The 14,893-nt window shown below is 47.9% G+C and overlaps 1 protein-coding gene across 4 annotated transcripts in view; it reads right to left on the reverse strand.

The window, feature by feature from the left end:
• Positions 1-5,005: 5,005 nt before the first annotated feature.
• Positions 5,006-14,893, reverse strand: part of pald1a (phosphatase domain containing paladin 1a) — a 37,854-nt gene continuing 27,966 nt past the window's right edge. For all 4 annotated transcript variants that reach the window (XM_086015766.1, XM_086015765.1, XM_086015767.1 and 1 more), the window contains 2 exons: positions 10,881-11,036; positions 5,006-6,341 (listed from right to left, as the gene is read on the reverse strand). In XM_086015766.1, the coding sequence (XP_085871892.1) occupies positions 6,186-6,341; positions 10,881-11,036 (312 nt within the window). In that variant the 3' untranslated portion in view covers positions 5,006-6,185. The remainder of the gene's footprint in view (positions 6,342-10,880; positions 11,037-14,893) is intronic.

The following is a 14,893-nucleotide window of genomic DNA, read 5'->3' on the forward strand; positions in this document are numbered from 1 at the left end:
ATAATCCTAAAAATAACTTGCTTGGACGCGTGTGGAATCTGGTGAAAATGTTTGACCTTGAGGGGTCGCCAATGCAACCCTCAATCCTATTCCGTAGAGACCACTGAAAAGTTTGAAGAAAAAAAACAAAAAACAACTCAGTTTCACCGATTGAAGTGAAATTTGGCGGGCAGGTCTGTCATAAGTGTACGCACAAAAAAGTCTCAAGGACAAATGGCCTAAATTGAAAAGGATGTGGGCCACATTCCATTTTGGGCTCCAACTTGGCAAACTCCAAATTGGAAATTTGCCTGAATGGCCAATTTAGCAGGCGTCTAAAATCCAAACAGATTTCCATGTTAAATCGTCAAGCTTTTTGCTTGTGGTCTTCTGACGCCGTTTCATGTGGGCGGAGCTTAGCATCAAAGGCATCATTTGGCGGGCTGACAAGGGACACATTCGTCATTCTGTCTTGTCAAATGACTTGATGTTGATATTGTTAACTTTTTCGCAACGGTGGGTCAATCCTGCAGAGGTCACTCTGCGCATATGTTCAATTTGCACTGGGGAGGGGGGGGGGGGCGGTCGGGGGGGGACATCCACAAGTGCTCCTGGGAACAGCTGGGAAAGTTGGCAAAGTGCTCGGTCCTCACCTGGGCGACGGCCTTTCAAACACATCTGGATGGAATCTTCGGTGGAAGAGAAGCAAAAGCTGTCCGGGCACGCGTTTCCCAACCTTTAGCTGAGCCAAGGCACATATTTTACATTTGAAAAGTCTTACAGCACAACACCAAACAAAAAGGATACAGAGCCGACCGAGATCATGATGGGCTTGTCCAGACGTGTCAAAAAAATAAAAACCCTGCCACAGTTTAGCCGCGGCAGGGTTTTGACTTGCCGGACCGGCATTTTGACACCTCTGGCCACGGGGAAAAGTGGGAAATGTTTCGGTGAACACTTTGCCTGTTATTTTGTTCCAGACTACACAGGTTGACTGAACAGATCTTTCTTGATTTTGAACAGTAAGCCACCAAAGACTTGGGGACAGTCATGTCCATCAATATTGAAACTTGGACACAATTGTCGTTTTTTTAGCTGTAAACACCGCCGGAATGAATTTGAAATGAAAGTAAGACGACGCGTTTCAACTGCAGACTTTCAGACTTTTCATTTACATCCTAATCAGGTGACCGGCGAGGCAGTTGCAAAAGTTTGTACACGCGCCTTCCATTTGTAAAGGGAGCAAAAGTAATGGGACAAGCCGACAATCCTACATCAAATTCTGACTTTTCAATACGAGGTTGCAAAAAGTCTTGAACGCATGAATGACTCTGCTCGTTGTCGGCGCATTTTCCCCAAGTGAAATGCATGCTCAATGGGATTCAGGTCAGGTGATTTTGACTTGGCCGTTGCATAACCTTGAAAGACTCAATTTGCTTTTGCGCTGGGCTTCAGCTCATTGTCCATCCGCACGGGGTAGCGCTGGCCGTCTGCTCACGGTCTGAAGCATTTGGCCGAAGACCATCACGCTGCCCGAATTCATGGTCCTACACCTGAGGGGGATGCAAATGCCCCCAAATGAACGCTGAAAGTCGGCACATCTTGTCACTTTCATTTCAAACCCCTTGCGCTTGTGTTTGGAGGCAACAATCGCGACCGTGTCCCCATATGTCCCCATATTTACCGAGCCGGGCGTAGCATGCCGCAAACGGAGACGTGCGATATGGGAACGAAGGCCGCCGGGCGCCTCGTAGGATGACGTTTTGCGTTCTTTTTCCACCCCGAGCGCAACTGCGAGCCGCCGAGAGCCAGGATGACATTCCGCAATCGAGCCGAGTGTTCAATTAGAAGGCTGTGGGAAATGACTAGCTGCGCCGTCCAAGCGACTGCTGTGGTTTGCTACACGCACGCACGCACGCACGCACACACACACGCACACGCACCCACCGGAACAAGAAGAAGAAGAATTTTCACATCTGAACTTGTGGTGTGTTTTAATTAGCAACAAATCAGACATCTGTTCACCTCCCAGGATGCAAATAATCCCACCAATTTGGAACGATTCAGTTCTGGGCTTGATTAGCTCAAGCGAGCGTCTTCGAAAGTATCGGCTGAAATGTGCCAGCATGCTGAGAAAATATGCACGGTTTTTTTTTTTCCTGAAGGGGGTTGTCGGAGAAGATGCGAAGCAGCTGCTGGTCTTGATGTGCCGAGTGGCAGAGGCAGCCACTAGTGGAGCTTGTCATTACGCCTGGCCTTGACCTTGCTCCCTGGTCTTGACAGCGTCACCGCGAGCGGACAAAAACAAAAATCATCTGCGGAGATATTTTGCCGTTGATTTGATTTTTTTTTTTTCCCCTTGTGTTTGAACCCTTTTTCAGAGTTGACTCTCACGCCAATTGCTGAGTCGCTCCCTTATGAGCCGCTTCCACTCTGGGGAAATATCATGTTGGCTTGTTTTTTTTTTTTTTGGCACCCAAAAAGTGAAAGTACAGTCGTGCCTCAAGATACAAGAAGCAGCAGTTTGGTAAAAAAAAAGTGAATAATTCTTCAAAAGAGAAGCTTCAAGCTGTTGAATGCCACTCCCAGCTGAGGTTTACTCGAACACTAAATAGAAAACAAAGACATTTCCACTTTGTGTATTTCAATGAACCAAACAACGTCACTGCCAGCTTAATGATAACAATTGAGGGAAAATGCTAATGCTAAGGGTTCGCATCAATAGTGGTGGTTTTAGAAGAAACGGGTATTTCAGCAACAAATAGATGGAGCAACACATGTAAGCAAGATAAGGTAACGATATTCAAATGGCGTATAACACATCTGCTACCAAAGAATGACTCAAATTCCAATTGAAGCCAATGTCTCTATAAAGAATTTTGGCCAGGCTTGCTCAGAAAATATTATAGCAATACGGTGGGTTGTTGGCACGTACAGGACACGGTCAATAGTAGCCAGAAATCCCTGTTGCTACAATTTCGAGTTCTTTCTAAAAAATATTTTTCCTGTCAGACTTGGTGCACGTTCTGGCAAAATGTGCAGGGATGTTTGCCTTTGCAAGAAAAGGCTATGAACAGGGGAGATTGTTGTCACCTATCGGACACAGCCGGTGCATTTTGTTGTTGTGCCACCCTGGACTGCATCCAACCCTGCAGATAAAAAGTTTTGGAAAACGTTTGGCAAATTTCGTCTGGGCGTTAATGATGTTTCTTGGTAAGAAACGGTCAAAGCAATTGGGCAGATTGTTGGCATGTATAGGACGTGGAAAAACTTAAGCAGGTATATTCCGGCATCTCTTGATCAAGTCGGCGCCCAGCAAAGGTTTTTCATTAACTTGTGCGGCCAGGTGTGTAATACCTGAATTTTAGCATCTTGGCTTTCAGATTACGATCGTCTCTTGAAAAAATGTTGAGACGCGTCGCAGTGCCCGCGAGGCATTTGCGCCAGATCGCCTATCGCCTCCCTGTCCGCCGCGCCCTGCCTTTTTCCTTTTTTAGCGACATCCTCCGGCGCTACTCTCAATGGCACTCTTTGTCCGCCGTAATCTCGGTATCCTTCGCAACCTCCGGGTCGGGTTTCGTGCTGGAGATGATCGCAGGGAAGGTTTCAAAGAGAAGGAAGGGGGCCTCCGTAGCAAACATCCCTAAGTCGAAATATCACAAGAAAATGACTAAGGGGGAAAAAATGTTGTCATTTTAGGAGAATAAAGTCATAAAACGACGGCATGGCTCAATGGTGGAGTGGTCGTTTCCCAACCCGGAGGTTGTGGGATCGATCCCCGGCCATTGTCACCATGTCAAAGTATCCTCGAGCAAGATTCCGAACCCCGGGTTGCTCCTGATGCTGTGTCATCAGTAGGTAGATGAGGTACAGAGTAAAGCGCTTTGAGTACCCAAGGTAGAAAAGCGCTATATAAGTGAAAGGCCGTTTACCATCTACCAAGAATCATAGCCATAAAATTGGAGGGAAAAGTTGTCACTTTCATGGAGAAAAGTAAAGTGACCTTAATAAGGACAAAAGTTCATGAATATTACGGCCTTTTTGCCGCTCATCAACCACGACGAGTTCCTGAGAGAATTCCGCCGCAGTTTCCGTTTGCGAAGAGGCCGGCCGCCGGAAAGACGACGACGACGATAAGACGAGACGGGAAGCCATGTCGGACTTTCAAAGAGCGCGTCCGAGGACACTTTCAAACCAAGAGCGCAGCGAGCCAGATTAGCCCGTTTGATCCCGCTAAGCCAACGGAAGACGCCAGCGTGTCAGGCCCCAGCCACAATGCATCATCTATTTGGCCGCTCCTCTTCTCTCCTCTCCCGACGCGGACGCCAGACAAGAAAAGAGGCCGGCCGGATATGCCGGCGGCCTCCTCGGCGACGGCGCGTTTGCAGCACCAGATGACGAGGAGATAAGCGGGAAGGGAGGGCGGAAAAAGGAGAAGGAAACCCAGGAAGCGGAGACGAGGGATCAGGACTTGGCTCCGGCGCCCAATGGAAAACTTCCAAGTGGAAAAACAACAAAGGCAGCATCCAGGTTGCAGAAATTGCAGAAAGAGAGAAAAAAAGCGGACAGTAAAAAAAAAAAAAAAAAAAAAAAAAAAAAGTGTAACAAAAGTCAAACAAAATGGTAGATTCCAGATTTGGGAAATTCTTGTCCCGGCTGGAATGTGCTGCTTCACTTGTGCTGATGATGAAAGGAAATCAAAAGCAGACCACCTGATGCTGAAGGCTTTGCTTGAAAAAGAAACAATAAACAAAGAAGGCTGGACGCTAACTAACTCTTAGCTACCTGTTCAGATTTATTTGATATTTGTTAGTGCCCCGCTACCGCTAGTGGCAACGGAGGACGATTCCAAGTCCAATTCCTTTAGGGTGAAGGAATCGGAATTTTCACAAGGAAAAAAAAAGTCACCCAACAGGACCAGAAAAAAAGTCGGAATTTCATAAGAATCAAATCAAAGTTTCCCAAGAAAAAAAGTATTTTGAAAGTTTTGTTTCTTGACAAAAATAAAGCACTGCAAGTTATAATATACAGCGAAATAAAAGTTTTTATTTCATGAGGAGAAAACAGTTTAGTAACTTGAACGTAAAAACGTTGCAATTCTAGGTAAATAAGTTGCCATTGTACAAGCAGGAAGACAAAGTATTACATATGAGAGGCATCATTTTCAAAGAAATAAGATTAACTAGTTCAAAATTTGACAAGAATCAAGCCAGAATCGTCTGAGTCTTACGGAACTGAAACTAAGAAACTTAAATAAAATGGCACAAAAATATTAGTGACGAAAGGTATGTCTGAGGAGCGAAGGCACGGCCGCGTCAACAATACAAAGTTAGTACGCAGTGGAGGCGGCCTCGAGTCGCACGCGTGCAAGTCTCCCGACTTCAGCTTCAAGTCGCAAGTCGGGCTCAAGTCAAGTCCAATGAAAATTTGAAAACAATGAAGCGTTTTGCTGCGTCTGTGCGTCTTTTGCTACGATCGTGACTCGACTGCGTTGCAAAACGGCCACGTGGGCATCAAGACTTTTGGTCCCAAATATAGAACAGCTTTCATATTTGACCTTTCGGACCGATCATCAGGACAAATCCACCTCGGACGCAAGGATCATCTTATAGGACCAATCAATCCTGTTCCTCGAGGTCCGCCGTCCTGCCTCTTTTCCTGGACGTCTCCCTGCCGCAACACACCTGATGCAAATATGATCAGGATCATTCGTTATCCAGCTTCTGGAGACCTTGCCGATTAGCTTCTCGTCCGAATCGGATGCGTTGCAGCAGGGAGGGATCCGGGAAAGCAGGCAGGACAGCGGACCTCGAGGAACAGGATTGTAGACCCCTGTCGGAGGGCACAAGAGGCTCGGCCTTGGAAATTGACGTGACGTCTACTTTGTCAAGGGATTGAGCGTGGCCTCGCGCATTCACCAAAAGCATTTGCAACGGTTTGTGTGCCAACATCTGAAACGGACAAGAGTCAAGTCTTTCGCGTCGTCACGTCAAGTCCCACGTCTTGAACTCTCAAGTCGAGTTTCGAGCTTTGTCGTTTTTATCAAGTCATCAAAACGGCGACCGGAGTCGGCCCGAGAGTCCGAGCTGCAGCGACTCACGTCCGCTTGTCCGGCACGCAGTTAAAGCAGCGTCCTCATTGTCGCCGTCCATCCGTGCGTCTTTTTTCGGGGAGCGCGACAAGCGGGCGGCGCCGGCGGCCGACCCTCAGAGGAAGTGCCCTCGGAAAGGGAGCTCCGGGAGAAGGTTCTGCTGCTGCCAGCGCCAGCGCAGCCGGCCCAGCGGGGAGTCGTCCCTCGGGCCCTTGAACTCGCAGAAGCTCAGCCGGTTGAGGACCTCGTACACTCCCGCCCTGGAGGCCACCTGGCGACGAGACCACGGGGGGCCAACATGCGGTTAGGTCCACCGATATTGCCACTTGTGCGCAAATCTCAGCTCACAACCGCAGAACAATAAAGTCCATTTGACCAGAAAATAGTCCGAATATAAAGTCATCATTCGGAAAGAAAAAAAGTCAAAAGTTGCAAGACTTCACTCAAAGGCTTAGATTTTAGTTATTTATTTGTTCTAATTTGACAAGACTAAGTTTTACTCTGACAGGGAAATATATCTTTGGTTTGGGATGATCGTATCCCATTCTTCATATTTTTTTTTCAAATGCTCTTATTGTGTTGAGTCTTTTTTTTTTAAAATTCATTTTGACAGTGAGCGATTGAGAGCAGGCGCTAAGCGCTACTTTCAAAAGTGTGTACGTGTCTTTTACTGACGCCACCGTCTGTGGATGCCTTCGCACAAACATCACCTCGGGTCGTTCCTCTTTCGTTTATCTGAATGCAACCAGCCAGCTTATTTTATACATTGGCGCAGTGATTTTCTTACTGCGTGCCTTTGGAGATAACAAGGAACGAAGAGTGCATTCCAAGTCGAATTTATGACGATGATGTGCAAATGCGTTGTGTATGACCTGGTCAGAAATGGAACTCGACTGTACTGAAAATCCCTCCAACGATATAATCAAGTTCCTTTCAGGGTTGTTGTTTTTTTTTTTTCCCCCCTCGCTGGGAACAAATGAGTCGGCACACTGAAGCTATTAATTCAGCGGGTGAGCCTCGCAGCTGAGCGTCTGGATCGCTGCCGTTAAAGCGCAGCACTTAACCTGACTCATAGACGCTGCGACCCAGCTGTCTAAACAGCGGAAAATGCGTCAGCTGACAAGGCCGCCGCAGTAGACGCAATTTTTGAGTTTGTCCGGCAGGAAAATGGAGGGGGTGACACCGACATTTGCTGCAGAAGGACAAGAACCGGTTGCCGTTCTTCCGGCATGAAAAACAACAAGGTCTGAAGAGGACTGAGACTTTTGTCCTTTGAAAAACAGGACGCTTTCAAAGCAGCACTTGCGCAACACTCAAGGTTAAAACTCAACAAGAAAAAAATACATATAAAAACTCGACATCTCACTTGCAAACCCCCCCCAATTTCTGGATTGTAATTTTTGTCAAGCTTAGAGGAAGAATTTGTTATGACTCAAAGGCAAAGTAAGACATTGCGAGAATAAAGCCCGAATTTTACGAGAACAACAAACAATGCTGAGGGCGTGTTTTGGTGACGGGACAGGGAGGCCTCTGTGCGGCGCATCCAAACAGCTGACACCCGCCCGCCATGCGCTGTACACAAGTGCCGCCATTGTGGCCGCCGTCCGCCTTCGCCAAGCATTTCGGTTCCCAGCACTGGCGATGCTTTTGTGTCGCTCGTGCGGCGGCCGCAGAAGTTCGCTTTGGAAAAATATAGAACCGTGTCATTTAAGCAAGTCGTTCATTAAGACGGGGGGGAAAAGTAGAGGCCCTGCGCAAGAGCCCCGGGGTACACCCCTTTCAATGGCGAGGGGATATGTTTTCAAAAAAAAAAAATAAATCTGCAAAAATGTGAATTCACGAATGCTGGTCCACGATATCTTAAAGCGCTTCCCGAGTCCTCTGTTAAAATTGCTATCAACATAAAAATTGGACAAAAAGGGGGCACGACTTTTACACTGTTATTCAAGCTGTAGAGGTGTCATTTCTTCGGTGTTGAGAGAGAAAATATGAACAGAAAAATGTGTTCTCACACTGCAATCCTTTTGTTCCATTTTGCCCATGTCACATGCAGAGACTTCATATCGGCCGTCACCACGTGTGACTGAACAATGAGCTCCTGCCTTCAGGGCTGCTATTAAATTAGCGCGCGCACGCGCACACACGCTCAGGGCACGGGACGGACAGTCCCCCTCAAACGCGGCCGCTTGCGTAAGAGCGGCTTAGTGTGTGCGCGTGGTGGCGAGGACCCCCCGCCGCCGCCTCTGACAGTCGGGCCTTGTCATGAAAGATCCCGCCACGGTCACTGGTGACAGGCTAACGATCAGGGCTGCGGGCCATTTGGCTGCGATTGGTTGGGAAGGCGCCAGGCTCAGCAGCAAGTGGGCCACGCTGATGACAGCTCAAAGCCAGCGAAAGGCCTTTTTCAACATCGTCCCACCATAATCCACCATTGGGTCCCAGAGAAGACCTCAGGACCGCTCGGAAACAATTCGCCCAAGACCTTATCGGTCTCGAGGATTTCTTTCTTTTAAGGCCACGAAGCGCGAGCCAACCCGTGCAAGGCACCGGCTGACAATGCACCTGAGCAGCTGACATTTCCTGGCCATGGACATGGCCGTGCTGGAGCAAGCTTCCAAGTCACTTGACTTGGATCTGGAGCCGCACAGGTTCCCCGGCAGTATCCCCTCAGGGAGGCGCGGTCTGGGAAAGTGTGTTACACCCCGAGGAGATGACTTACTTCCAAGGGGAAACGTTGTAGTTTGTCCATCGGATTTAGACATACATCGCTTGTAACGCCGGTCCTGGGACCTTACTGACAGACCTCAAATAATGGCTTGATGTATTGGTCTTAGCCTGTTTGGGAAATTAAAGTTCAAGAATGTCAAAGCGGCCCTTGTAGTCTTCTTTTTCGGGGGGTGGGGGGGAATGCGGAGTCTGAAGTTAAAAAAATGAATCCAAACAATCAGACCTCGATGACGTCTCGGTCTTGTCGGTTTGCTCGCTGTATGACGGAAGGCCAATCTTTTATCCAACCGCTGACCTCAATATTACTTGAACTTGGACGGTCCAAGATGGTGTGGCAAAGCGTCATCTTGCTGCTCTGACGGTCGCGTGATCAGACTCAAAAGGTTCAATCCGACCGCCGGCCTCTGGATGGCAGAAACGAGTTGTGTCGCCTTTCACGCGCTTTCAGGATGGGACGAAGCTCTCGCCGAGTAAGGACCCGGAAGACCTGGAAGCGATTTAGCAGATGCTGCGCGCGGATCTGCTACCTCGAGCAGGCGCATTCCACTGGAGAGCTTTGGGGACCATCCAAGTCGTCAGAGGCGCATCCTCCGCGGAAAGGCCGCGCTGTGCCCCCGGAAAGGTGGGGGGGGGGGGGATCGGATTACATCTCGGTCTGTTAATACCACGATCGTATTGGGGAAAATGAAGGCGCTACGGTGCTGCTAAAAGCAAAGGTCAAGCACATCATTTGATTTTGGTCTTGACGTACATTGACGCCGGCAGAGCTCCCGCTTGCGCCGCCGTCTGCGGCCGATGTGGGAAAAGCAATTGCAACCGGGGGCGGCGAAAGGTGGCGAGATAAAAATGCAATGGGTTTGCTGACTTTCTGCGGCGCTTGTCGCACGTTCATCTATTTGCTTTCATTTTCACCGACATTGAACGAGCGGCGGGCTGGGCAGAAGAGTCTTCCTCACTGGAAGCAAGCAGGTGACGGCAACAAATGACTTTGCCTTTTTGATAGACACGTTTGGGAGCAATCTCATCTTTTTCAATCTCAATGATCTGTCGGCGTTTGATCCGTTTGACCTAAAGAGCTTTTAGTCTCCAGCCGGCGCCCCTGCGGCGGCACAAGCGGCGCCGAGGTTTGCAAAGAAAAGAAGCTTTTCCGGGTATGCTTCGCTTTGTCACGTCAAAGCTTTGAACGTAGCTCGAGCGGCAGGGTGGCTCAGCTATGCGTTTATTCTGTTCCCAGCGTGAGCGAGCGCATTTTGGAGACGCAGGGGCGCATATTTGCCATTCATAACAGGAAGGATATGCCTCCATTGAGCCAGCATATTTCTCTGACAGCTGTTTTCTCAGTGATTGTTCCAGTCCATTTTGGAATTGCGCCCCGCTTTTATTCCGCCCCAATAAGGACAAAAAGACGGTCGGGATTTTCATTCGGCAAATTTCAAACATTCTTTTGCTTTGGCCCGCGTTTGCCGGGGACTTCGGGTTTGGAATACAAACCAGGAGCGCTTTTGGCGGAATCGCAACAAAGACCTTGTTGTCTTGGTCTGCGTGAGTGAACGCGCGCATATTTCCCAAAGAATGACAGAACGTCCTCGATTCATGAAGGTACTAACATAGGATGTTTCAAGGTTAAAAATGGCGCACAATCAACTAGCTTGCGCACGGACGCAAGAATACGCGGTCACAATTGGACTTGTACCTTACATTGCAATTCATAACAACATGAACAAAACACCACCCGAACATCACATTCTATCACTGTTTTAATTCACTGAAAAAAATCTGTCGTTAATTACAAAAAACGATGATTGGAATAGACCGACTCAGAGGCGGAAATGAATCTTCACACCGACTTACCTTCGTGGCTGCTGCTTCCTTCTGCACCAAAGCATTACAGCCACGCGTTTTTAACAAAGCAGCCTTACTCAAAGGGATCTCCCTTTTTTTCACTCCTTATTGTCATAAAAACACTCAGACTTTCAATGTTCTCAAGATGTTTTCAACACTTGATGACAGCAAAAATATTGATTCGTGAACAACTGTGAAATTGACCATATTTGGGCTTTTTTTTGTAAAGCGCAAGAGTTACCTGTTCCATCCAGAGTGCGAAGGAGCGCTGCCAGGAGTCCTTCTTCTCCAGGTGCAGGTACGTGTTGAACAGGATGAGGTAAATGTAGCGCTCCAGATACTGAAGGCTCTTCAGCAGGAGTTGATGGCACTCCTTCTCCGACTTGCCACTTTTGATCTGGAGAAAAACGGCACAACAAAGTCGAGTTCAAAGCCTTCTTGACAAACACCAGGCACGTTTTGCACCTACACTTTCGCAAACACTTTCATCACGTTTGTAACACCTAACTGAAAACCACCACAAAAAAAAAAAAAACTTGTGTTTGGGGTTGCGCTGCCAGATAAGGTTCAGTTGTATTTTCTTGCATATTTCTGAAAGAGCAAAAAAAAAAAAAAATCAAATTAACCTCACTGAACCTGTGGGTGAGGAGGCCAAATCGAGTGGATGTCGTCGAAAATACACAATCTGCACAAAAGCTCCGCGATACGAAAGCGGTCCATGCATACCGGGGACACGCAAGTATTCACTAGTAAAAGCCGACTAGAAGAAAACCTGCTCACGACACATCAAGAATAATAACGCAGAGACCTTGGCGGTATGACTGAATAACTTGGGTCACCATAAGCCAAAGTCAAAGAAGTTGAGCTGCATCGGGACAAATGCAATGAGCAAAAGCGTTTGGGTTTCATCAAATGCTCTTCTGGCCTCTCCATTCAGAACACAAAAACGTTTGCCAAAAATTGGCATCGATGACATTTTATTCATCAATAAAGAAAGCAAGCCACTAGCAGGACAAAGCAGATCTTATTGAACAACAAGTCGTTTTTCCAATATATGAACTATATTTCCTGGCAAAACCGCAATTATTCAAAGGTTTCTTTCAATCAATGATGGGACTGAAAGTTTCGAGAGGAATACAAGGTCGCCAAGCAAAGCAGAAGTGAGGAAGGAAGTCTGCAAAATTACGCTAGCCCTTTTCGCAAAGCCAATCAGGTTGCACTTCACTTGGAGGCTTTTCTCAACATTTTTTTTTTTTTTTTTTAAATATTACAACATTTTCCCGATGGCGCTTGGAGCCTCAAGCACTTCTCATCACGGCCGCCCGGCATCCAGATGTGCGTGTGCGCGTGGTATTGAAGGCCGCACGTTGCCTCGGACTGCGAGCAGATTGTTGTCCACGTCAGAGAAAACCTTTCTCAGGCTTCCTTTTCCTTGGAGTCAATTAGGGGCTTTTAAGTGGCTAAAATACTCACGCCGGAGTCTGTCCTCAGACGTTTAAGTACAGAGACGTTGACTTCCTTGACTTGCCAGTTGAATTTGCTCCTCCACTGAGCTTTCGTAACTCTATTTACTCACAAGCCATATTGTGAATGGCTCGCAGGATGCCGGACAGATGTGGTGGCATACTTGGAAGCTCACTTGGACCCCAAAATACATATAAGTAAATAAATAAAAATCACTCAATCAATCAAATGCTCTGAATCCAGGCAAAAAAATGTGGTAATACTATGTGGACTGATTTAACTCCTGTTTTAAGTAAAGGTAAATAATTATAGACTCATAATTATGTACAGAAGTAAAGAGTAAAAAATGAGTCTTTACTGTCAGTTATATACAATACCTGTTTTGAGAACAAGAAAACATTTCCGTAAACAAAATAGTTTCTCTCTTTTATTCATTTATGCAATAGTGACTAGATGAATTTGCATGTCGCAAGTTGCAAGGCGGGTCCAAAACATGTTTGCTAGCATTGTGAACTGGCTTACCAAAAAACGGCAAATGATAACAGCTGAAAAAAAATACACATGTCTATATATGGAATATGTTTTTTTTTTTCTTTAACTTGGTTACTGTACTTCCCACCACTGAGGATCACCCCCAAGTAGGAGGGATAGCGCTGAAAATGTGCGCTGCGCACCATAACACGATGGTTCCAGAGCGGAATGAGGCAACGGGGGGGGGTTTCCTGTCCATTCCCAGACAGCCGCGATTGAAGCCCGAATCATCCGCGGGAGGAGAAACAACATTTGCAGCAAAGAGAGAATGGCAAACATTCTCAAGAGATACAAGTGGACAAAAAAGCTCGCCGATTGTTGTGCCCTCGGTTGTGTGCTTTTTGAAAATTGAGAACCCAATTGCCGTGTGTGCCCTGGACTCCCGACAAGTATTCAGTGTGTGAAAAATAATCTACATGTTTATCCCAACGGCTCAACGTGAGTTCCGTAATTTGCAACCGTCTCTGATATTGTCCCCAGCGCTGCATACAGAACATGAATACACAGAAAACTGCAGTGTCCTGATTTACAAAAGGACCGCGTGTGCAAATACTTGATGGCTCCCACAAACAGTTGTGGAAGCTATTATCCTAACCGGGCGCAATGTTGCAACCGCAAAACGCCCCAAATTGCCACGTGACGAAATGGGAGGCGATGGGGAGAAAGGATCCTTGCCCCTGGGCGAACCAATTTGAAATGCCAGAAACAACAATTTGCGCCACATGTGGGCTATTCGGCCAAGCCATTTTGGAGCTTGTGAATGATCTACGGGCAGACTTGACGCCAGTCGCAAGAAGGAGTCATGCGGGAAATTCCTTTCAACTCTGCATTTCCTCGCGTCTGGGTCATTCTAGCGCAATTCTGTTTGTTGATCTTCCACCAACACTTTCGAGTCCATCAATGCAAAATTCACTTTGCCGTGACGGCGCTCCCCCGGAGGCTCCAGAATGAAAATGGTCAGCGCCGTGTCTCTTTTCTAATCAATAAAGCTATTCATCAATAATTACTGCTGGCGTTCTTTGCAATTGACGTCACGCAACATCATCTTCCCACCTTGCAACTACTAACGAGAGCGAGAAGAAGGCTAAATCGTCTTTCGGGCCAGCTAAATCGTCTTTCGAGCAGAAGTGCGCGCCGTGCCGCATGGGGAAAAGGTCAACGGAGGTCCGCCTGACTGACATCTGGCGCCAATTAGCAGCCGACGGGCTTAGGCCAGAGATCCATATTGGCCCTTCCAGGTTCGCACAAGCGGCCATTCATCACCTCGCGCACAGCGCCTCGCACTCGAATCCCAAAGCAAAGAAAACTCTTGCACAGGCCGCCCCCCCCCCACGCCACGCATGACTCAATGCACAGAGCAGCAAATGTCAAGCATACGTGCTGATTTTCAGGTGGGCTCACAAGTGGGGACAAAGCGCCATTCCTAGATGGACCTCACTTTGGCGAAGACGAGGGAAAGACCAGAGCGCGTACGGTGGCCACTCGCACGGCCTACCAGCCAAAAACAAAACAAAAATCCTCCAACTCTGTCCCGTTGCAAAGCAGATCAGAGGTGGAGGACTCCAATCTGACTCGACTCAAGTTAAGTTCGCTGGCAGAGCTAGACGGGGGGCGGGGTCGGCGTATTCCAGAAGAGGGCCAATACTTCAAGGGAAAAACCACCTCGTACGAACGCTACTGACTGGCAGTAGGTTCTGCTTCCTGCGGGAAGGTACTTTTCAAAAACAAGACAAGCCACGACGCTAACTTGCAGCTTGTTTTACACGGCCAATCAAACATATCAGCTGGCCTCAGGCCTGGGGGCCGAGCGGCCGACTGGGGACTGAGGAGGGGGGGGACGCCTCCGTGTTAATGGCTTCTACAGATTCCACTCATCTGTCTTTTTCCAGTTGCTCAGCCACATTGTCACGATGAAATCCCCCCAAGTGGAGGTGGATTTGTTGAAGCGGGCTCGCTGGAAACCGCATCGCGTACAAGCGGCGGCGAACCAATGCAACTCTGCACTCTTGCGGTTCGGACTCTTTTACGGCTCGTGCGTCACCACCTCTGGGAGAACGCATAGCCCGCATACCTCCAACATTGAGACGGCCCAGCCAGCGCACCAGCACCAGCACCAGAAAAAAAAAAAAAGAAAAGAAAAAAAAATCCAGATGACGAGTTGCTCTCAAGCGCAAAAGGCTCTCGAGAGAACAAGATTGCAAAAGCCGGAGACGGAGACGGGGCCTCGTTAGCCCAGCCTGGAATATTCTCCACACTAGA

Source organism: Filicampus tigris, chromosome 19 (assembly GCF_054856515.1).
Source record: "Filicampus tigris isolate MCC_2025a chromosome 19, RoL_Ftig_1.0, whole genome shotgun sequence".
Classification (NCBI taxonomy): Eukaryota; Metazoa; Chordata; class Actinopteri; order Syngnathiformes; family Syngnathidae; genus Filicampus; species Filicampus tigris.